General features: G+C 49.6%; 3 protein-coding genes across 14 annotated transcripts in view; all 3 read right to left on the bottom strand.

The window, feature by feature from the left end:
- DLG3 (discs large MAGUK scaffold protein 3) overlaps positions 1-793 on the bottom strand; it is a 63,460-nt gene extending 62,667 nt beyond the window's left edge. The window contains exon 1 of the mRNA XM_082445982.1: positions 426-793. The gene's annotated coding sequence lies outside the window, so the exon portion shown is untranslated. The remainder of the gene's footprint in view (positions 1-425) is intronic.
- Positions 794-911: 118 nt separating this feature from the next.
- Positions 912-10,666, bottom strand: GDPD2 (glycerophosphodiester phosphodiesterase domain containing 2). Of its 10 annotated transcripts, XM_082445999.1 has the most exons (16): positions 10,300-10,662; positions 8,571-8,684; positions 8,185-8,288; positions 7,786-7,879; positions 7,555-7,614; positions 7,228-7,326; positions 6,952-7,045; positions 6,661-6,806; positions 6,460-6,542; positions 6,202-6,352; positions 4,228-4,449; positions 3,872-4,020; positions 2,154-2,301; positions 1,905-1,987; positions 1,627-1,655; positions 912-1,545 (listed from the first exon to the last, which is right to left on the bottom strand). In XM_082445999.1, exons 2-16 carry the CDS (start codon positions 8,673-8,675, stop codon positions 1,493-1,495), a joined length of 1,620 nt encoding a protein of 539 aa, XP_082302125.1. In that variant the 5' UTR covers positions 8,676-8,684; positions 10,300-10,662; the 3' UTR covers positions 912-1,492. The 10 variants fall into 10 exon arrangements, 8 of the variants coding, with proteins under 8 accessions (XP_082302125.1, XP_082302124.1, XP_082302121.1 ...); XM_082445998.1 differs by having other exon boundaries at positions 912-1,655; positions 6,661-6,729; positions 6,953-7,045; positions 10,300-10,666; XM_082445995.1 differs by having other exon boundaries at positions 912-1,655; positions 10,300-10,665.
- Positions 10,667-12,483: 1,817 nt separating this feature from the next.
- KIF4A (kinesin family member 4A) overlaps positions 12,484-21,095 on the bottom strand; it is a 124,900-nt gene continuing 116,288 nt past the window's right edge. For all 3 annotated transcript variants that reach the window (XM_082445957.1, XM_082445958.1, XM_082445959.1), the window contains exons 28-30: positions 15,268-15,384; positions 13,529-13,651; positions 12,484-13,252 (exon numbers count right to left, since the gene is read on the bottom strand). In XM_082445957.1, the coding sequence (XP_082302083.1) occupies positions 13,049-13,252; positions 13,529-13,651; positions 15,268-15,384 (444 nt within the window). In that variant the 3' untranslated portion in view covers positions 12,484-13,048. The remainder of the gene's footprint in view (positions 13,253-13,528; positions 13,652-15,267; positions 15,385-21,095) is intronic.

Raw genomic sequence — 21,095 nt, 5'->3', positions numbered from 1 at the left:
AAGGGGCGGGGTCGGGGAGGAGGAGGGGGCGGGAACACAAATTCAAATTCGCTTCGGTCCATCCCGAGAGCGGAAGTGGCCGTGGGGCATCCTGGGAGTTGTAGTTCCCGGGCCTGCCCTGCAACCGAGGAGGGTCTTGTCCCTAGGTGCCAGTGCCGCCCCCGGTCCCAGGCTGGCGAGAGAGGAGGAATTGAGAACCGAACCTCCTGACCTCGTCAGACCCTTAGTTCGATTTCCCTTCGTGTGGAGACATGAACCGGGGTGAATGTGGGTGCGGTGGGGACTGAAGAGTCAGCCAGAGCACCCTCCTGTCCTTGTGTTTGCCTTAGCCCCTCCCCCACTTCTACCAGACTCCTTATCCTAGGCCAGCTCCGCGCTGGTCATCTTAACTGTTTATCCCAGGGACTCACAAGCAGCAAACATACCGGGGAACTTGCTCCTCGAGGGGAAGGTGGGCCCGGCAACCTGACCCTGCGCGCAGCCCAGAGAAGCGAAAACTTGTGGAAATCGGACCATGCCCTCGGGGTACGGAGTCAAGGACACAGGTCCCCAATGGGCACAAGAAACAGGTAGCATTCAGCAAATACGTCACGGGTGACAACGGCGCGGCCCTACTCTTGGGGCAGGTGACCACAAGGTGGAGCTACAGCGCAAGTCTGCACAGCGCGCCTGGGCCACCGGGAATGCTCCCTGTGGCGGCTGCTCTCCTGCTTCCCACTTGCAGCCCTTCATTGCCCCAGGTGGACCTCTTGCCACCTCCAACCCACGATTCTCCCCATGATGACCCCTCAATGTCATGTCACATACAACCCTAGATGGAAGGTGCATCCTCCACCCAGCCCCAGCGCTGAGAAGATTAGACTGTGCCAAATGGGCATTCAATTCATTGAATAACCTATTAACGGACAAGATTCAGGAACGAATGTGTCTTGAAGAAAAGCCTGTGTACAGCAAAAAGCCATCTGTAGGCACATGGCTAGATGGGCTCTTTGGCCCCCAGCCTCTAGGCAGGAAATAAGATAAATTGCATATGTCAGGGGAGACAGTGAATGAAGCCAGGTCGATATCTCCATCATCTTATAGTTCTCCAGGAAAGGCCGTTTTGTCATCTCCTTCAGTCACTGTTCCAAGCTGTCCCGCCCCTGACACCCTGTGCCTTCTACACAAGAACACGTGCACACAGATCAGAAACATTCTCTTGGCAATCTCCTTGTCTTTTCCTCTGTTCTAGTTTCATTTGGGGAGAAACTTCTCGTGACTCAGTGTCTTCCTAACCACTTCGGGTCGAAATCTCAAGGGGGACAGATTCCATGGAAGCTTGGGGCATGCCACCATCTGGGCAGAAGGCCCTCATAGTTCAAAACCTCCTGTTGGCAAATTTCACCCCACGCCAACCCCACCAACATTCCACCTCAGCCATTCTCTCTTCCTTGATGTTGGCCAATGGAGACAGGCCTCAGACTTTGGCTGGTGGGGGTCGAGGACAGAGCATTCACTCCATTATGAAAGCGTTGATCCTGGTCAGCAGCACTGCTGTTTCTAAGCCTGGGGAGAGGAGCATATAGGGAGTGAGCAAGGGGAAGGCTAGAGGAGGAGAAAAATGAGGTGAGGGGAGAAACTTCTTACCGGTTCTCTCTCTCTCCTTAGCACATCTCCTATAGGGAGAAAAGCTTCTCATTATGAGTTCAGCCAGCTTCAAGCACGACCTTTTGACCCCGAGTTCCCCCAGACTGCCTTTCCCAGGTTCAAGCCAATGGGATATATAAGGAAGGGTCTAAGAATCTCCGAGGAACCAAACAGACCAAACCCCAAGCCCCAGGCAGCATTTATGAGTCTGAATCAGCCCTATCACCAGGACCCTAGGGAGAATAAAGACCCAGAAAGCTGGGGCACAAAACACTCACCGTTGGAGGAGAAAGGTCCACAAAAGCAGCAGGATTGAGACACAATTGGTAATGATCCACATCATTACGTAGGTTTGAGGGGGCTATGGGAATAGAAAAAAGCCCCTGTCAGTGGCCACAGCGACCCATATACAGACACAGGTAGTATATGGGGGGAGGAGGGGCAATAAGTAAGGAAGAGAGGGATAGGGTTAAGGAGAAGCAGGGATGGGAAAAGAGGAGGAGGGGTGTCAGTCCCAGAGCCCTTACAATAAGCCAGACAGGGTAACGCATCTGCTGCAGCAGCTGGCAGTCATTGGTGGTGACCGAATCCACCCCTGCACACCAGAGTAGGGAGAAGAGCCAGGGCTTGTTCACTACAAATAGGTTCACCGAGACATTATCTTGGTGCAGTGCTCTGTGGAGGCGGGGAAGAAATAGGGAACATCCAGAATCTTGGCGCTCCAGGCATGGGAGGGAGACAGCCCCTCTCTGTGCTTGAATCTCCAGTGTCACTGCCCCAGAACCATCAGTTCTGCCTTTGCGTAGCAGCCCCTGACCAACTCTGTCTCCTGGTGGATTCCACCTATGGGTCCTAGCTTTGCTGTCTGGGGCTACACAAATGTGTCTCTCCTCTTTGTCTCATGACATCCCTTCAGAGGTCTGAGGGGCAGTGACCACATTTCCCTGAGTCTTCTCTTCTCCAGGCCCAACAGCCCCAGTCGCTTCAACTGGGGCTGGGGACCTTGCTTATCATTCCCTTCCCCATACAAACCTCTCTAATCTGATCTTACTCCAATTTACCTATGTTCCTTTTGAAGTTTGGAGCCTGCATCTGAAGGTGATATCCCAGGTGGGCTGGGACCAGCTTCGAGGAGAGCAAAACTCCTCCTGCCTTCTGGGCACTATGCCCATGTGAAGGCAGCCCAGGGTCAGGCTAGTTTTTGGCAGTGTCATTCATTATTCACAGTGTTCAATCAAAGCCCTGGTCTTTTTCACACATGTTCCTGCTAATGCCAGTGTCTCCCTCTCTTGTTTTTGTGCAGTTGAGCTTCTTTTGGACCCCAAATATAGGTCTTTACATGTATCTCTGTTGCATTTCATCCTGGTACATTTGGCCCGTAATCTTGGAGTGCTTAGACCTTTCAGGGCCTCCATTTTCCCATCAGTGTTTTCATTACCAATTCATGCCTTTTGGAAACATGATCAGCAGTCGATGTTGACCAGGACAATACTAAGGGGAGGGCCAAACCTGATATCGTGTCCCCTCCCATGGTGACAACTTGGGGAAAGGTCCTTGAAATACTTAATATGATAACCGGGCTATCATTCAGTCCACATTTTTTTTTCTATCTGACCACAAGGATATTATAAGAGACCTTGGCAACTGCATGTTTTTAAGTCTATCATGTTTCCTGGCTGGGTCAGCTTCTGGGGCCCAGCTCACATCTGGGACTCTCGCCTCTCTCCCCTGGATCCATCCTCTCTTGCACCAACCTCTTTGGTGTAGAATGAAAGCTAAACTCCTTCTGGTGGCCTACAAGGTCCTACCCAATTTGGCCCCTGCCTACCTCTCCAGCCTTGCCTTCCCCTCGCTCACAAGGCTGCTGTTCCTGCTCTTCTGCAGCTCTTCCCATTGTCATCTCTTTGTGACCTGTCAGGTCTCAGCCCAGACACTACCTCTTTAACCACTCTTCCTACTGTGACCCTCCCTAGCCCCTCTCTCCCAATCTCTACTACATCTTCCCAATTTTTTTGTCTTCAGATCACTTATCACTATCCAATATGCATATGTTTTGTGCAGTGGTTTATTGTCTGTCTCTTTCACTCCCAAAGCCTGCAATAAACAGTGCCTGACACATAGCAGGTGTTCAATAAATATGTGTTGTATGAGTGAGTGAATGAATGGCCTTTGCCTTCCCAGCCTCGGCTCTTCCCCGCCATGAAGCCTCATGTGATCCCCTCAGCTCCTTTCCTCTGGCACTCACTTGATATCCAACAGCGGCAGGTCTTGATAGGGGAGGTTGAGAAACTGGGGCCTCACAGTGCTGTGGCCTCCCAGATGTCCATATATCTGGCGCATTTGGGGGGCCCGTTGTTGGACATGAGCCCGATCTTCATCCGGTAGCCAGAGGACCTGTGGTTCAGGGTGGATGGGCATGAAGCTGGGGAAGGCCTAGGGATTCCGGGGGTGGGGACAGGGGCAGAGAGGTCTGACTGCGGATGGGCTGTATGAGCTGGGGTGGGGCCCTGGGGCGGGGGGAAGCCTCAGCATTATCATCATGGCCTAGGGAAGGCAGGGGAGAGGGGCACTAGGGAGCACTTGGGGTCCTGGCAACATCACCATGGCTTGGGGCACCCCTGAACTCAGCACAGTCTCCAATGTCTGGTTCACAAAAGTGTCATGGTATGTGTGGTTTCGTGGGGGGCGGCGCAGGTCAAACATGACAGAAAGGTTGCAGGCTTCAGCTTCTTTCAGTAGTTCTTCCAAGGCTGGCACTGTCTGATTCTCAGCGTCTTTCCGATCAGGGCCTGACAGCTGCTTAGCCCCCCAGAAGGGTCGCCTCTATAAGAAGAAGAAAATTGTTTCAAGACCAGAAGAAGCCTCCAGGCCATCCTCCCATCCTCATTATCTTCACTCATTACCCCCACTTGGTGTACAGCTTCGGCCCACTGCTGAGCCAGGGTTTTTCCTTTCTCCAAACTGTGGCCTTTTCTAAACCCTCTAATACCTTACTCTGGCCCCAACCTCCTACCCTCCCGGTTTCCTAACTTCCTCGCTCTCACTACACTTTCCCTTGGGTCTCACAGAGACCTCTGGGATCTTGACCCCTTGGTTTCCTTCCAATCCATCAGCCCCTTTCTGGCCACACCTGCATCCCCTACCCATGGTCCATCCGCAGCTTGAACTACTTTTCCACAGCCCCGTCAACTCCTTTCCTGCCCCACAAATCCCAAACTCTGATTGAATTCTGCAATTGTCCGCCTCCTCCACCCCTAGAATTGGGGGGCAGAGCATACCACGTGGGCTGTTGGCACTGTAGTCCTATTTTCTGCTCTCAGTGCCACTTAGCCATCCTTTTACTTGTTCTTGATTTGCTCCCTCTCCCATTCCTCCTGGTGGCTGTTCCAAACCTCTGCCACTCTCCTCTCCTCCCCTTGAAATCAACAGATGACCTTACCTCCTAGTCACTGGCATGGAGAAAGTGAGCTATCAACACTTATTAAATGTTTACTATGTGCCAGGCAGTATTAGAAGCACTTATGTGTATTAATTTATTTAGTCCTCCCGATAATCCTACAAGGTAGGTACTGTTATTATTCCCATTTTATAGATGAGGAAAATGAAGCACAGAGACCCTAAGGAATGTTGCCTAGGCTCACACAGCTAGGAAGTGGTGAAGCCAAGATGCAAACTCAGACGTCCTTTACTCTTAAGCGCTCAGATATGTCTTAATCCCTCAGAATATGTATCCAACTGACGGGTTGGATTACGGGAGATTTTTCAATTTTAGGTTATTTCTCTGACATTTTACTTTTTTTTTTTTTTTTTTTTTACAAGGAACTTGTATTACTTTGGTAATCAAGAAAAGAAAAACTAAACAAATTAAGTATCCTTTTAAATAATTTCCATCACCTGCCGCATTGAAGTCCACACTTCTAGGCCTGGCATTCAAAGCCCCCGGAGACCAAGCCTCTGCTCTCCCGGCCCCCGGCCAGTCTCATCTCCCACGACTCCCATGCATTTTTGTCTCCCACTTCCACTGAGCCACTTTTTCATTGTCTTTTTTTTTGGCCTTGCCGCGCGGCTTGCAGGATCTTAGTTCCTCAACCAGGAATCGAACCCGAGCCCAGGCAATGAAAGTGCCAAATCCTAATCACTGGACTGCCGGAGAATTCCCACTGAGCCACTTTTTGTTCTCTGGAAAGGCTTCTTCATATTTCTGGACTTTACACACACTCTTCCCTCTGACCAGAATTCCCGTTCCCTGCCTTGTCCATCTTAAAAACTACCCTCACTTCATATGCTGCTCAGGCATCCTCTCCTGGGAAACCACTCCTGACCCTCTCCCACATTCCCCCTGCCCAACAGCGACCTCTCTCTCCTCTCTACCCAGTAAAGACCTTGCTCTTGCTGGAGGTTTCATATTCTGATAGCCTGTTGCCTAGATGCTTTCCTTACTAGGAGGGAATGACCTGAGTGCAGAGACTGTATACCTGTCGCCCAACATGGGGCTCAGCAGATGCTTATCAATGAATGAACTCCACCCCTGAGTGCCCCTGCCCGTGGCTGCCTCTTCCAGAAGGCTGTCCTAACCTGTAGGAACCAGGCCCCGGCATTGAGTCTCTTCAGCTCAGTCCAGGAGAAGTCGCTACTGTGGCTGTTGACTCGGTGTGGGAACACAGAGGCCACATCTGTGGTCCTAGTCAGGCGCTCATCATGCATGAGGAAGGGGATCCCGTCGGAGCTGAAGGCACAAGGGGAGTCAGAGGGCCAAGCTCTGGGGCTGGCCATCATTTCCGCAGCTTCCCTGCTGTGTCACTCGGGTTGGGAGGGGACCCCGTCTTCCCTCACCTGACCATCACGTCGGTCTCAAACACAACAGCTCCACATTCAGCTGTCTTCCGCAGGGACATCAGGGTGTTCTCGGGGGCCAGCTGGGAAAGGTGAGGAGGTGGCAGGGAAGGGTGGGAGCCTGGGAACCCACAGGCCTGGTCGCAGCAGCCTAGAGGAGCAGACCCTCCCTGCCCTGCCAGCATTCTGCCCAGCACTCACCATGGGGGCCCCTCGGTGTCCCATCAGCTCAGGCTTGGGGGGTAAGTCTTTGGGTTCCATGATACAGGCAGAGGAGATGAATAGGGGCACCAGGTAGATGGCCAGGGCAACTCCAAAAAATAGGAACAGTAGCAGAATCTTGGGACCTGTGGGGAGTGGGGGACAGGCTATAGAAAAAGGACAGTGGTGGGCCCTGGGGACAGAAAGCAGAGTGCAGGTGCAGGAAACGGAGCAGCAGGAGGCAGGAGCATCGATGGCCAGTGCGGGTGCGTGGGAGGGTGGAGTTGGCACCTCTTCGGTGGATACGGTAGAAGGTATCAGCCACAGGCCAGGCCAGGAGAGTGATGCCAGCAACTGCTCCAATATGAAGGAATGGGGCTGTGGCCTGTGGACAAGAGCTGTTGAGGAGGGCTCTTCTCCCTAGAAGCCCTCCCCTTCTCCTCCTAGGACCTGACTTTTGAAGTTGAGAGCTACCTGGAGTCTCGGGGCACCAGGGAGCAAGCTGTGTCCTGGGGTTGGCCACAGGTGAAGGTGTCCCCCGCTAAGCCCTGGATATCAGCCACTCACCTGCAGTGACAGACGTAAGCTATGCCACTCCTGCCGCCATTGGACCTCCAGTCCCACAAGGCCAGCGGCCACAAGAAGTATAATGAGGAGCAGCAGCACCTGGGGGGCCAGGGATCTTCATGTCAACCTGGGCTTGTGGCTGCCTGGGCTGCCCCTCACTCTATGAAAACAGGACCATTCTCTTCTCCTGACTCAACCACTGTCCTTCTTTCACTCAGCATGTATTTACTGGGCTTCAGGTCCTGAGCTCATGCCCAGGGATAGAAGAACTGGCTAAGCGCCGGGCCCAGTGTACCCGTCTCCCGCTTGCTCCCATCCCCACTCTACCTTGTGGGCGGTGTGCAGGCACAGAGGCTGGCCACAGAGCCGCAGGAGCAGAGCCAGGAGCTGGGGGCAGAGGTGGTGGGAGTCATGAGGTGCCAAGAGGGGGTTCCCTGAGTGGGCTTCCCAGGCTGACACCTCCCTCCTCCCCTCCCCTCAGTGGCCAGGGTGAGAGCGACAGGGTAGAGCTGAGCGGGAAGGAAGGGCTAAGGTTAGACCAGCTGCCCCGGGACCCACCAAGAGCAGGGATGCGTATGTGACCAGTAGAGAGATGACCAGCAGGAATGCCGGGGACCAGTCCATCCAGTGTCCCCAGTGCTGGAACAGGAATCTGTGGGAGGGGAGAGGGAGGTGCCCGAGTGGGGGAAGGGCAGCGATAGTGGCCTGAGGGGAGCTGGGCTGGGTGGCTCTAGGATGGGGGCTAGAAGGGAGTGAGGGGAAGCCCTTCATGGGGTCAGGGGCTCCAAGGGCTGGGGAGACTTCACAGAGGGGTTTTCAAGGAGGCTGGGTAGGGGGCAAGCCAGGCAGGGCTGGGGATGACCGAGCACCCTGGAGTCCCGGGGTGGGGAGTAGGTTGACATGTCTGCTGAGGTGTCCGTGACACGCTCATTGACACACTGAGGGTCCGTGACACACTCATTGAAGTTGTGCAGGTCATTGAGAAGGATGAGCACGACGTACAGCCAGCCCAGGGAGAGGAGAAAGGTGAGGAAGAGCAGGCCAAACCAGATGCATTCGCACTGCAAAGGGGCAAGGAGAGAAGCTCACACCCCATCCCCACTTCAGCTCAGAGTCCCCAATGGAGGGCAGCTCAAGGGGGCTTCCTGCCAGGCATGGGGGTGCTCTGCTTTTGCACGTAGTTCTTTCCATGTTTGAGGGGATTTTCCTCCTGGGGAGAGAAAGCCCCTTCCTTCCCTAACCCCTCCCCTCCGCTGTCTCTGAACACACCTGGCCTTCTTATCCCCTCCAAGTGGCCTCTGCCTTGGACTTCCAACCCCCCACACACCCCATTTGTACTTCACCTGGTTGGTTTGTGTCCTGTCTTTGGGGCATTTCTTCCAGTGGCAGCTATACAGGCAGTGGAGGCAGTGGGCCCAGACCGAGCAGCAGCCGGGAGACTCGCCCATGGTGAGGGCCTGGGGGAAGGGACACTTGGCTATCAGGGACCCTGGAAGAAGGCAGACCTCAGCCTCCCTCCCAGTATATGTGAGGAGCCCCGGGGAGGAGCAGAGGCCTGGGCCGCTGCTCAGCAACGGAGGTCACAGGGCAGGTCCCAAGTGCCAGATTGGATGAGGAGGTGAGCAAAGGGGACAGTTTCCGGGGTCTTTCTTTCCCTTTCATCTGCATACCTGGAAAGTCAGTGGGACACCCTGGAGGTCTAGCCTCCTGGCAGGATATACACCCACTCTCTCTATCTCCTCCCCTTTCAACAGCATCCCTATCTGGGGATGGAGAGGTTGCCTGGGGTGGGGACTCAGGAGAAACTTCCCCGGGGTGGGGCAAACACGGTTTAGCAAGTTGAGGCAGATCTGGCCAAACTTCAGGCGGCCCCGTGTTGAGGCTTCCACCATAGGAACCAGGAGTAACCTGAAGGAGCGGCACCAGGCCTGACCTGGGGCTGAGGGAGGGCTGACTAGTGGCTAGTTGGTCAGTTGCTATGGATACAGAGATTGCACACATCGCAAAGCCCTGAACTGAAAGATTGTCTGTCTCCACCTCCCAGGGGCAAGGGGGCACTACCAATAAAAGGAAGTCTTGAGGGGAACAGGTTGCCTGGGTCACTCCCTACCTTCTGAAGGAAACTTTTTCCTGCCCGCACACACCTGGAACATCTAAGCCCTCTCACCCCAGTCCTGTCGCTTTCTGCCCAGTCATCCCCGAACCTCAGCCAGGAACCCAGTCCCCGCCTTTTCCTTTTCAGGGGCCCCACCCTCTGAGGACACTTTGGTGAAAGTACAACAAATACAGGGCAAAGGTGTGTATGGGGGCTGTGGTTGTCTTGGGGCAGGGGATCACTGGACCTTGTACTTTGGGGTCAAGCTGAGACCAAGCTGGCTTACTGATCCCCAGACTAGGCTGGGTGTGTGATTTTGATTCTACATGAGAAGGTGTGGGATTTGTGTCAGCATTTGTATGTGCATGCGCACTAGTGGCTGCCAGTAAAATGGGTTTCTAGGTGACTTGGAGTATGTAAAGGATCCCCTGGATACACCCATAGTGGGTGTGGTCTGAGGAACACGACCCCTTGCCTTGTCATCTGGGCTCCCCTGAAGCTGTGGAGTCTTTAGGGGGTGCACAGTGGCTGAAAGGAGGGTGTGGCTCCTCCTGAAACAGCCCTTCTTACCCTCTGCTTGCCTTGGGAAAGGAGGGTTGAGGTAGGGATGGAAGTTAGGGGGCTGAAGCTGGGGGAGGGAAACCTCTCCCCACCCTGACACCCCTCCCAGGAAAAAGCCAACCCAGAGGGAGGTCCCCTGCCTCTTCCCATGCTGGGACCGAGTGGTAGTAGCCTGCCTCGGGCTCCAGCCGTACCTCGGGTACTGCCTCTGCACCCCAGACACTGCCGTCCAGGGTCCCACCTCCCTCCAGGAGCTGTCTGTAGGATGGGGTCAGGATCTGAGCAGCCAGAAAACTCCAATCAGGGGAGCTGACCAGGGGTGCTGCTCAATCCTTGGGCCCAATCCCTGCCGGCAGGAGCCGGACTCGGCCCTGCCACTCCCGCCTGTGGCCCCCAGCCTCCCCGAGCCCTCACACCTTTTCTCAGCAGCAGGTCCGCTCTGCTCTCTGCCCTCTGCTGTGCACTGCACTGTTTCCCAGGTCCTCTCCGAGTTGTCAGCCTCCTCCCTCTTCCAGGCTCAGCCCCACCAGTCAAACAGGTGGCACTGTTGCCACCTACAGGAGGCTGTGCGGGTCCTCTCCCAAGGCCTGCAGCTGCTCTGTGGCCTGTGGTGTCCGTGCCTGGTCGGGTGGGAAGATGGGAGGGGGGAAGGGGGAGGGCGAGCAGATCTGCTTCTTTACTCGCTGCCGGTCAGGGGGCTTGGGGTGAGGAATTCCTTTGTGCAGCTTTCCCCATCCCTCTGTCCCTCCTCCTGTTCTCCTCTTAGTCACTGCTGGGGCTTTGTCCCGGCTCAGGGAGGCGAGGGCTGAGGGCGCGGGCGGGCGGGAAGCTGGGGGGAGGTGACCACACAACTTTGCAACTTGGCAGTGAGGAGAAGGGGCCCAGCCAGCCCCCTGGAAAGGGGTGTGTATGTGTGCGAGGAAGTCTAGCATCCAGTCTCAAGCTCCCTGGGAGGATAGCCTTAATTCATCAGCCTCCCTTCCCCCTTGGGGTCTTGCTTCTGCTTCTGCAAGGTGCATCTAGAAAGGAACTCAGAGTTGCACGCCACTTCTTGTTTCACCCAGTTTCTGGACCAGGGGTCTCTGTGGGTCTTATGGGGCCTGGGTGGTACTAGCAGCCCTTCCCTTTCCCCCCTCACCCCAGAAAGGAGATGCTCATTCAAGATGTGCTGAGATTTGCATCTTTTTCGCTGCTTTGACCCCAAGGCATCTACCGTCTCTTTCCAAGAATCATTTGAGGAGTGTATAGTGGTATGGTCACTGGCTTTTGGAAGATGAATACATATAAAAGACACTTTTACCACACCATCAGCAGGGGAGGGATGGCCAGCAGGCCGTAGAGTCAGCTTAGTGCTAAAGCACAGGGCTCTGGGTGGGCCAGGGACTGGGGGCTGGCTTGACTGACTTTCCCTCTCAACCTTTTGGCTGAGGCAGTGGCTCGATGCCTGGGGGCTAGTGTAGTGTTGGTGGGAAAGAATCTCTTCTCTGGGGATAAGCTCATTTACCCCTCCCCCAAACGCACTGGATTTGGAACAGTGAGAAGGAAGACCTGCTCTCTTAGGCCAAGAGCCTGCCCCCTCCTTCTCTGCCTTCCCATTGTATCCAGAGGCTCTAGTTGGCAATGGCAAAGGCTCCCTTGCTCCCTCGGCATTAAAATGCAAAGAGAAGCAGGGCTGCTTGCTGGCAGGAGGCCAGAAAGGGCTGCAGGGTCACCTAGTCCCGAAGGCTTCGCTCTAGGCAGGTTGTCCTTCAGTTTCCTTTGCTTGGACTCTGTTGGATTCTGGAGGAGTCTTGGCTTTCATGTGCCAAATTCTGGGGGGTACTTTGGGAGCTTTGTTCGGGGCAGGGGGCTGGGACTCAGAATGCATGGATATGACGCTCAGGGCTTGTGAACTCCTGAGAAGGCTGCAGGGCCAGGGCTGGCTCCCTTTTTGCCTTAAGCAGAGATGAAGAACCCAGATGCAGAGTGAGGAGTAAGCCGCGCCCATCCTCTTCCCTTTCTCAAAGGAGGAAGCAGGGTGTAAGTGCAGTGCTGTCCGGGGGCTGGGCAGCAGTACGATCCCATGCCCAGGCGACTCCAAATCAGGCCGCAGGCTGTCAGTAATGGCCACCACTGCCGATCTAGAGTCAGCTAAGAACTTTTGGTGTCAGACCTGGGTTCAAGTCCTAGCTCGATTACTCGTTAGCTTTGTGACTTTAGTGAAGTGACTTAACGTCTTTGTATCTCAGTTTTCTCATCTGCAAAATGAGACCTATTCACCTTGAACTTTTTTGTGAGGAGCAAATAAAATTGTGGCAAGCACATGGAGATGCTTGGTAAATATGGTTCCTTCCTCCAAAATCTGGAGGTCAGGCAGCCTCTACAGTGAAGGTCAGGCCACTGGACTTGCTAGCATTATTCTAACCTCCTGAGATAACAGAGCAACATGAAGACACATGACTTGCTGCTCCATACTCCCCTCAGGGGATGAGGGCTGCTACAAGGCAGTGGGGCTTGGGCACTTGCACTGACTTTCCTTAATAGCGTTCCCAGGGGCGGAGGAACACAGGTTGAAATTGTATTTCTCCCTCTAGCACAGAAGACTCTTTCCAAACAGCAGATGGACTAAGATTTATTTATTTACTTAACATTAACATTTAAAAAGATTTCATTTACCTCAGCGACTTGAAAGACAATTGAGTGTACTATTAAAACACTTGAAATCCAGAGACAAGAAAGATCCCAGCACCATTCTGGAGGTGGCGTGAAGATCTGTGCCAGGCCTCCAACCTAGGCTAGGCTCTGCCATGAAACTGAGACAACCTAAAGATAAGACAGCCTTGGCCTCGTTCCCACTGGGAGACAGCCCTAACTGCTCATGAGTAAGAGAGAGCTAGATTGTACTGAGGACTGGTTCCTCATGAGTCATCAGGAAGGTCAGTTGGTTCTCTCTTCAGCAGGTAGCTTAGCACCCTTCTGGAGAGGAGAGTAGTCGTCAGGGGCTGGGGGACTGGGCATGAAGTTGCCAACATCCAACAAAGGTTCCCTCTTTTTCAGTAACGTGCTGTTCCTTTTTTCAACAGCAAGAAACCTGAAATCAAGAGGAATCATGAAAAAAAACCCCTTCTGGCTGCAACCTGAAGGCATCTCCCAAGCCAGACCGGGGCAGATATGATGAGTCCAACTTCAGTGGGCCTCTTCTTCAATGGGGGAGCAGCCAGAGAAGAAGCTGGTATTGCTGGCCAGAGCTCGTTTCTTTTTCTTCCCTGGAGCTTTATTTTCTTGGGATTCTGTTGCTACATGTTTTGACTCTGGGAGGCCAAGGGAGGAGGCACCTGGAGCCGTGTTGTTTAATAGCACCTGCTCCACATCACACATCTCTTTCAGGATCTAGGAAGGACAGAGACAGCTATGACTAGATCTGGGGTAGGGACAGAGGCTCAGCACAGCCTAGCCACTACAGATGTTTAGCACACTCCCAGTGGTATGAGGTGACCCCCCCCAAATCGCTCTGTTGAAAAAACCAGACTCTAGCAGATGCCCGGTTCCCAGTTCCCAGCAAGCTGATTGTACCTTTACCTCCTTTTCTCCCACAGCTCTCTGTCAGCGCTAATGCAGAGATGGACGCTAATACATTTGGAAACACCTGGCTTTTAGGCCACCTACCTTGCTGTTGGGAGTGGCACAGACAGGGTTAAAGAAGCTCAATCCTGGGGTCACCTCTGTGGGATCCTCCAGTTTGAAGGAGCCTTCAGAATCCCGAGTCCGCTCAACAGTGCCCAAGCTATCCTGAGAATCAAGCAGACAGGGATATTAGAAATTCAGCTACTAGGGTTACACAATCAGTCTGCTCCCCTTCAGCCAGTGAGGTACCAGCTCTGAGGGCCTCATCAGTCAGTGTAAGCAGGTCTTAGGGTGACCCTGCTTGGGGAGGTCACAGTGCTCAAAAGCAGCCTCTGAAGGCAAAGGACTGGGTAGGAGAGCGGCACAGGACACATCATGAGGCAAGGTTTAAAACGAGGCTGAGCCTTGGTCATTTCTTTGATTAATCCTCTCCCCTCCCCAGTCTACAATATACTTTTTAGCATTTCTACAGAGTGTTGCCTGTATTGGTCTTCCTTTCAGAGAGGAAGCTGAGGCCAAGAGAGAGAAGTTGCTTAGGTAACAAGGCGACTCTGTGGTAGAGCTTGGATTAGAATTATAGCCTGTTCTCATGGAAACTGAACTGGATTAAGAGTCAGGAAGCCTGAGGTCTAATCTTAGCTGCCATGACCAGCTGTATAATATCACGCGAGTCACTTAAGCTTATCTCTGGGCCTTAGTTTCCTTCTCTGTAAAATGGCAGTATTGGACTAGATCAGTGGTTTTCCAACTGAAATTCTAAGAGGAAACTCGATATATAAACAAGTAAAGAGCAAGTTGCTTTGGTTGGCACAGGGTCAAACTGAGCTGGGCCACACTCCTCTGCCTGGAAGCACTTCCATGGAGCCACTATAGGACTCTAGAACCCAAACTGAGAAAAGCACAGGCATAGAGAATCCTGAAGGTCCTTCTGCAATGCTACTTCTACAGTTCTTAGCCTGATCTCTAGCTTGCCACCTTAGTCCTCTAATGACTACCTACCTCAGAAGTTTTTTTAATAGAAGACCCAGGGCAAAACTGCACCCATATAGATGGTTAAGAAATGCACGGTGAACTAGTCTTGCTAAAATTCCTGTGTATCACACAGAGAGCAGTAGGAATGAGCTTTTGCCGTGGGCACAGGTAGGCATAAGGCAAGTTCGGGCATCTGACCTGCTTGGTGCTGCACTTCTCAGTACACATTTCGTTTCTCTGAGTTTGCTATCCCTGGGAGCAAAAAAGAACAGCTACAGTTAACTTGGCTCAGAACAGTGCCTATCAGAAAGACCAAGTTCCTGTGGGTCTTTTCCTAGAGCCATGGAATAGCTGGTTCCCATGGAGAAGGTCTAAGTAACTAATGTCTCAAGATGTCAGAAGGATTAACTTCCTTCCTGGAAGCTGCTACCTCAGCACGTGGCCCTTAAAATTCCAGCTAAGCCTCTGGACTAGTTTGATCCTGCATGGCTGTATGCCTGTAAATGCTTGCTCTACTGTTCCTTGCTTATGCTTAGACACTGTAGAGAAATTTTACAGCCAAGGCTAGGGGTGGGGAGCTGCATATCTGGGAATCTCCTGGGAGGGGCTGTGGCTTCTGAAGGGGTTGTGTGGACAGGCTAGCAGCAAGGAAGAAGGACTGAGAAGTGAAATGTCTTTTTCTGGTTGCAGAAGAAGGGTAGGAAGGGCTGTGCAGGAGACTCTGGCTTTCAGGAGGGAAGGTAGAAGAAAAGGGCAGAAACTGCTGGGAGATCTGAAAGGATGGTGAGGGACGACAGCACTGATCCTACCTTGCCTTGCTGACGGTTCCTACACTTTGTGGGGTCACAGCTGCAGTCCGCACCACAGTCCAACTTCTGTCTCCTGCACCCGCACTGCTTGTTCCCACACCAGCCCTTGCAGGAACACTGCAAAGCAGGTTTGTAGAAAGACACATTACTGAGTCAGAAGACTAGGTTTGAAGTACCTTCCCTTCATTCTCAGGCCATTCTAGAAAAACTGGAAAGTACCATCAACTTTACTAAGCTTCTATCTCCTCAGTCCTCTCTTTAGTGAAACAATGATCACCAAGAACCCCCATAGGTTTTCTAAGAACAAGTCATGCCACACTTTTGGGATAGTATACTTGAAAGATGGATTGGATGGATACCATAATAATGCAGGGAAACTGACAAAGATCCTCATGATGATTTTATGGCCAAAGTGAAGAACTATGAGATGAATGGGAATAGAATTAGGCATATTTAAGGACTGAGTATAGTTGCTCAGTATCCTTAGATCTACCCAGCTGTACTTTCATCCAACTCACATTTCTACAGTTTGTTAGTGTCAGCCTAGGCTTTGTCCTCAGCAGTTTAACCATTCAACATTTTAATAAATCACTGATGATATGAAATAAAATCATTTACATTTGTATAGCACTTTACAGTTTTCCGAGTACTTTCATATATAGAAATGCAAAATCTCATTTGAATCTCATAGCCAGTCTACAAGGTAGGCATATTTATCAGCTGTAACAATGACACAAAGCTGGAAGGATGATTAATATGTAAGATAATAGAATCACAATTCAAAAATATTTTGACTGGCTGGAATTATGGGCTGGAAGTAGACAGAAAAGTTATTAACAGGGATAAATGTAAGTCTGGCATTAAGTTCCCCCCAAATCAGCCATATAAATGTAATGTTGTGGGGGGGAGATCTGGCTTAAAAGTAGTTTGTGCAGGGAATTCCCTGGCGGTCCAGTGGTTAGGACCCGGAGCTTTCACTGCCGAGGGCCCAAGGGCCCAGGTTCAATCCCTGGTTGGGGAACTAAGATCCCACAAGCAAGAATGGAGCCCGTGCTTACACAGAGCTGGAACTCCTGGCTTGGGGTCTCTTCCCTCTGCCGTCACTGAACTGCACTGGAGCCCGAGCGGAGGGCGGCCTCACTGAGGCTGTCGGCTCTGGACGGGTCCCAGGAGCCGAAGCCATGACAGTCCTGGGGACCATGGGACGGATCACTCATCCTGGGGTAAGCCAGCTGCCATGTCATGAGGACACTCAAGCAGCCCTAAGGAGAGATCCATGTGTCAAGGAACTGAGGCCTCCTACCTACAGCCACATGACCGTGTGGATGACAGGCTCTTGGTGCTCCAGCCAGGCATCAGGGCTGTGCCTCTGAGGTGGGAGAGCCAAGTTCAGGACACTGGTCCACAAGAGACCTCCCAGCTCCATGTAATATCAAACGGCGAAAATCTCCCAGAGATCTCCATCTCAACGCCAAGACCCAGCTCCACTCAACGACCAGCAAGCTACAGTGCTGGACACCCTCTGCCAAACAACTAGCAAGACAGGAACACAGTCCCATCCATTAGCAGAGAGGCTGGCTAAAATAATAAAAAGGCCACAGACATCCCAAAACACACCACCAGATGTGGACTTGCCCACCAGAAAGACAAGATTCAGCCTCATCCACCAGAACATAAGCACTAGTCCCCTCCACCAGGAAGCCTACACAACCCACTGAACCAACCTTAGCCACTGGGGACAGACACCAAAAACAATGGGAACTACGAACCTGCAGCCTGCGAAAAGGAGACACCAAACACAGTAAGTTAAGCAAAATGAGAAGACAGAGAGACACACAGCAGATGAAGGAGCAAGGCAAACACCCACCAGACCTAACAAATGAAGAGGAAATAGGCAGCCTACTTGAAAAAGAATTCAGAATAATGATAGCAAAGATGATCCAAAATCTTGGAAATAGAATGGAGAAAATACAAGAAACATTTAACAAGGAGTTAGAAGAATTAAAGAGCAAACAAACAGTGATGAAGAACACAATAAATGAAATTAAAAATTCTCTAGAAGGGATCAATAGCAGAATAACTAAGGCAGAAGAACGGATAAGTGACCTGGAAGATAAAATAGTGGAAATAACTAGTGCAGAGCAGAATAAAGAAAAAAGAATGAAAAGAATTGAGGACAGTTTCAGAGACCTCTGGGACAACATTAAATGCACCAACATTCGAATTATAGGGGTCCCAGAAGAAGAAGAGAAAAAGAAAGGGACTGAGAAAATATTTGAAGAGATTATAGTTGAAAAATTCCCTAATATGGGAAAGGAAATAGTTAATCAAGTCCAGGAAGCACAAAGAGTCCCATACAGGATAAATCCAAGGAGAAACACGCCAGGACACATATAAATCAAACTATCAAAAATTAAATACAGGGCTTCCATGGTGGTGCAGTGGTTAAGAATCCACCTGCCAATGCAGGGGACATGGGTTCTAGCCCTGTTCTGGGAAGATCCCACAGGCTGCTGAGTAACTAAGCCCATGCGCCACAACTACTGAGCCTGCGCTCTAGAGCCCATGAGCCACAACTACTGAGCCCACGTGCCACAACTACTGAAGCCTGCATGTCTAGAGCCCATGATCCACAGCAAGAGAAGCCACCACAATGAGAGGCCCGTGCACCGCAACGAAGAGTAGGCCCTGCTTGCCGCAACTAGAGAAAGCCCACTCACAGCAATGAAGACCTAACACAGCCAAAATAAATAAATAAATTAATTAATTAATAAAAAGTACTTCTTTAAAAAAAAAGAAAAAAAATTAAATACAAAGAAGAAATATTAAAAGCAGCAAGGGAAAATCAACAAATAACACATAAGGGAATCCACATAAGGTTAACAGTTGATCTTTCAGCAGAAACTCTGCAAGCCAGAAGGGAGTGGCAGGACATATTTAACGTGATGAAGGAGAAAAACCTACAACCAAGATTACTCTACCCACCAAGGATCTCATTCAGATTTGATGGAGAAATTAAAACCTTTACAGACAAGCAAACGCTAAGAGAATTCAGCACCACCAAACCAGCTTTACAACAAATGCTAAAGGAAATTCTCTAGACAGGAAACACAAGAGAAGGAAAAGACCTACAATAACAAACCCAAAACAATTAAGAAAATGGTAATAGGAACATACATATCGATAATTACCTTAAATGAAAATGGATTAAATGCTCCAACCAAAAGACAAAGGCTGACTGAATGGATACAAAAACAAGACCCATATATATGCTGTCTACAAGAGACCCACCTCAGACCTAGGGACACATACAGACTGAAAGTGAGGGGATGGAAAAAGATATTCCATGCAAATGGAAATCAAAGAAAGCTGGAGTAGCAATTCTCATATCAGACAAAATAGACTTTAAAATAAAGACTATTATAAGAGATAAAGAAGGGCATTACATAGTGATCAAGGGATCAATCCAAGAAGAAGATATAAGAATTGTAAATATTTACGCACCCAACATAGGAACACCTCATACATAAGGCAAATACTAACAGCCAGAAAAGGGGAAATCGACAGTAACACCATCATAGTAGGGGACTTTAACACCCCACTTTCACCAATGGACAGATCATCCAAAATGAAAATAAATAAGGAAACACAAGCTTTAAATGATACATTGAACAAGATGGACTTAACTGATATTTATAGGACATTCCATCTCAAAACAGCAGACTACACTTTCTTCTCAATTGCACATGGAACATTCTCCAGGATAGATCATATCTTGGGTCACAAATCAAGCCTTGGTAAACTTAAGAAAATTGAAATCGTATCAAGTATCTTTTCCGACCACAATGCTGAGACTATTTATCAATTACAGGAAAAAATCTGTAAAAAATACAAACACATGGAGGCTAAACAATACACTACTTAATAACGAAGAGATCCCTGAAGAAATCAAAGAGGAAATCAAAAAACACGTAGAAACAAATCACAATGAAAACACGACAACCCAAAACCTATGGGATGCAGCAAAAGCAGTTCTAAGAGGGAAGTTTATAGCAATACAATCCTACCTTAAGAAAAAAGAAACAACTCAAATAAACAACCTAACCTTACACCTAAAGCAATTAGAGAAAGAAGAACAAAAAAACCCCAAAGTTAGCAGAAGGAAAGAAATCATAAAGATCAGATCAGAAAGAAATGAAAAAGAAATGAAGGACACTATAGCAAAGATCAATAAAACTAAAAGCTGGTTCTTTGAGAAGATAAACAAAACTGATAAACCATTAGCCAGACTCATCAAGAAAAAAAAGGGAGAAGACTTAAATCAATAGAATTAGAAATGAAAAAGGAGAAGTAACAACTGACACTGAAGAAATACAAAGGATCATAAGAGATTACTACAAGCAACTATACGCCAATAAAATGGACAACCTGGAAGAAATGGACAAATTCTTAGAAATGCACAACCTTCCAAGACTGAAACAGGAAGAAACGGAAAATATGAACAGACCAATCACAAGCACTGAAATTGAAACTGTGATAAATAATCTTCCAACAAACAAAAGCCCAGGAACAGATGGCCTCACAGGCGAATTGTATCAAACATTTAGAGAAGAGCTAACACCCATCCTTCTCAAACTCTTCCAAAATATAGCAGAGGGAGGAACACTCCCAAAGTCATTCTACGAGGCCACCATCACCCTGATACCAAAACCAGACAAAGATGTCACAAAGAAAAAAAACCACAGGCCAATATCACTGATGAAAATAGATGCAAGAATCCTCAACAAAATACTAGCAAACAGAATCCAACAGCACATTAAAAGGATCATACACCATGATCAAGTGGGGTTTTTCCCAGGAATTCAAGGATTCTTCAATATATGCAAATCAATCAATGTGATATACCATATTAACAAATTGAAGGAGAAAAACCATATGATCATCTCAATAGATGCAGAGAAAGCTTTTGACAAAATTCAACACCCATTTATGATAAAAACACTCCAGAAAGCAGGCAAAGAGGGAACTTTCCTCAACATAATAAAGGCCATATATGACAAACCCACAGCCAACATCGTCCTCAATGGTGAAAAACTGAAACCATTTCCACTAAGATCAGGAACAAGACAAGGTTGCCCACTCTCACCACTGTTATTCAACATAGTTTTGGAAGTTTTAGCCACAGAAATCAGAGAAGAAAAAGAAATAAATGGAATCCAAATTGGAAAAGAAGTAAAACTGTCACTGTTTGCAGATGACATGATACTATACATAGAGTACCCTAAAGATGTTACCAGAAAACTACTAGAGCTAATCAATGAATTTGGTAAAGTAGCAGGATACAAAATTAATGCACAGAAATCTCTTGCATTCCTATACACTAAAGATGAAAAATCTGAAAGTGAAATTAAGAAAACACTCCCATTTACCACTGCAACAAAAAGAATAAAATACCTAGGAATAAACCTACCTAAGGAGACAAAAGACCTGTATGCAGAAAACTATAAGACACTGATGAAAGAAATTAAAGATGATACAAATAGATGGCGAGATATACCATGTTCTTGGATTGGAAGAATCAACATTGTCAAAATGACTGTACTATACTCAAAGCAATCTACAGATTCAATGCAATCCCTATCAAACTACCACTGGCATTTTTCACAGAACTAGAACAAAAAATTTCACAATTTGCATGGAAACACAAAAGACCCCAAATAGCCAAAGCAAACTTGAGAAAGAACAACGGAGCTGGAGGAATCAGGCTCCCTGACTTCAGACTATACTACAAAGCTACGGTAATCAAGACAGTATGGTACTGGCACAAA

Source organism: Balaenoptera physalus (genome assembly GCF_965194825.1).
Source record: "Balaenoptera physalus genome assembly, chromosome: X".
Lineage (NCBI taxonomy): Eukaryota > Metazoa > Chordata > Mammalia > Artiodactyla > Balaenopteridae > Balaenoptera > Balaenoptera physalus.
This window is presented reverse-complemented; position numbering and strand designations above follow the sequence as displayed.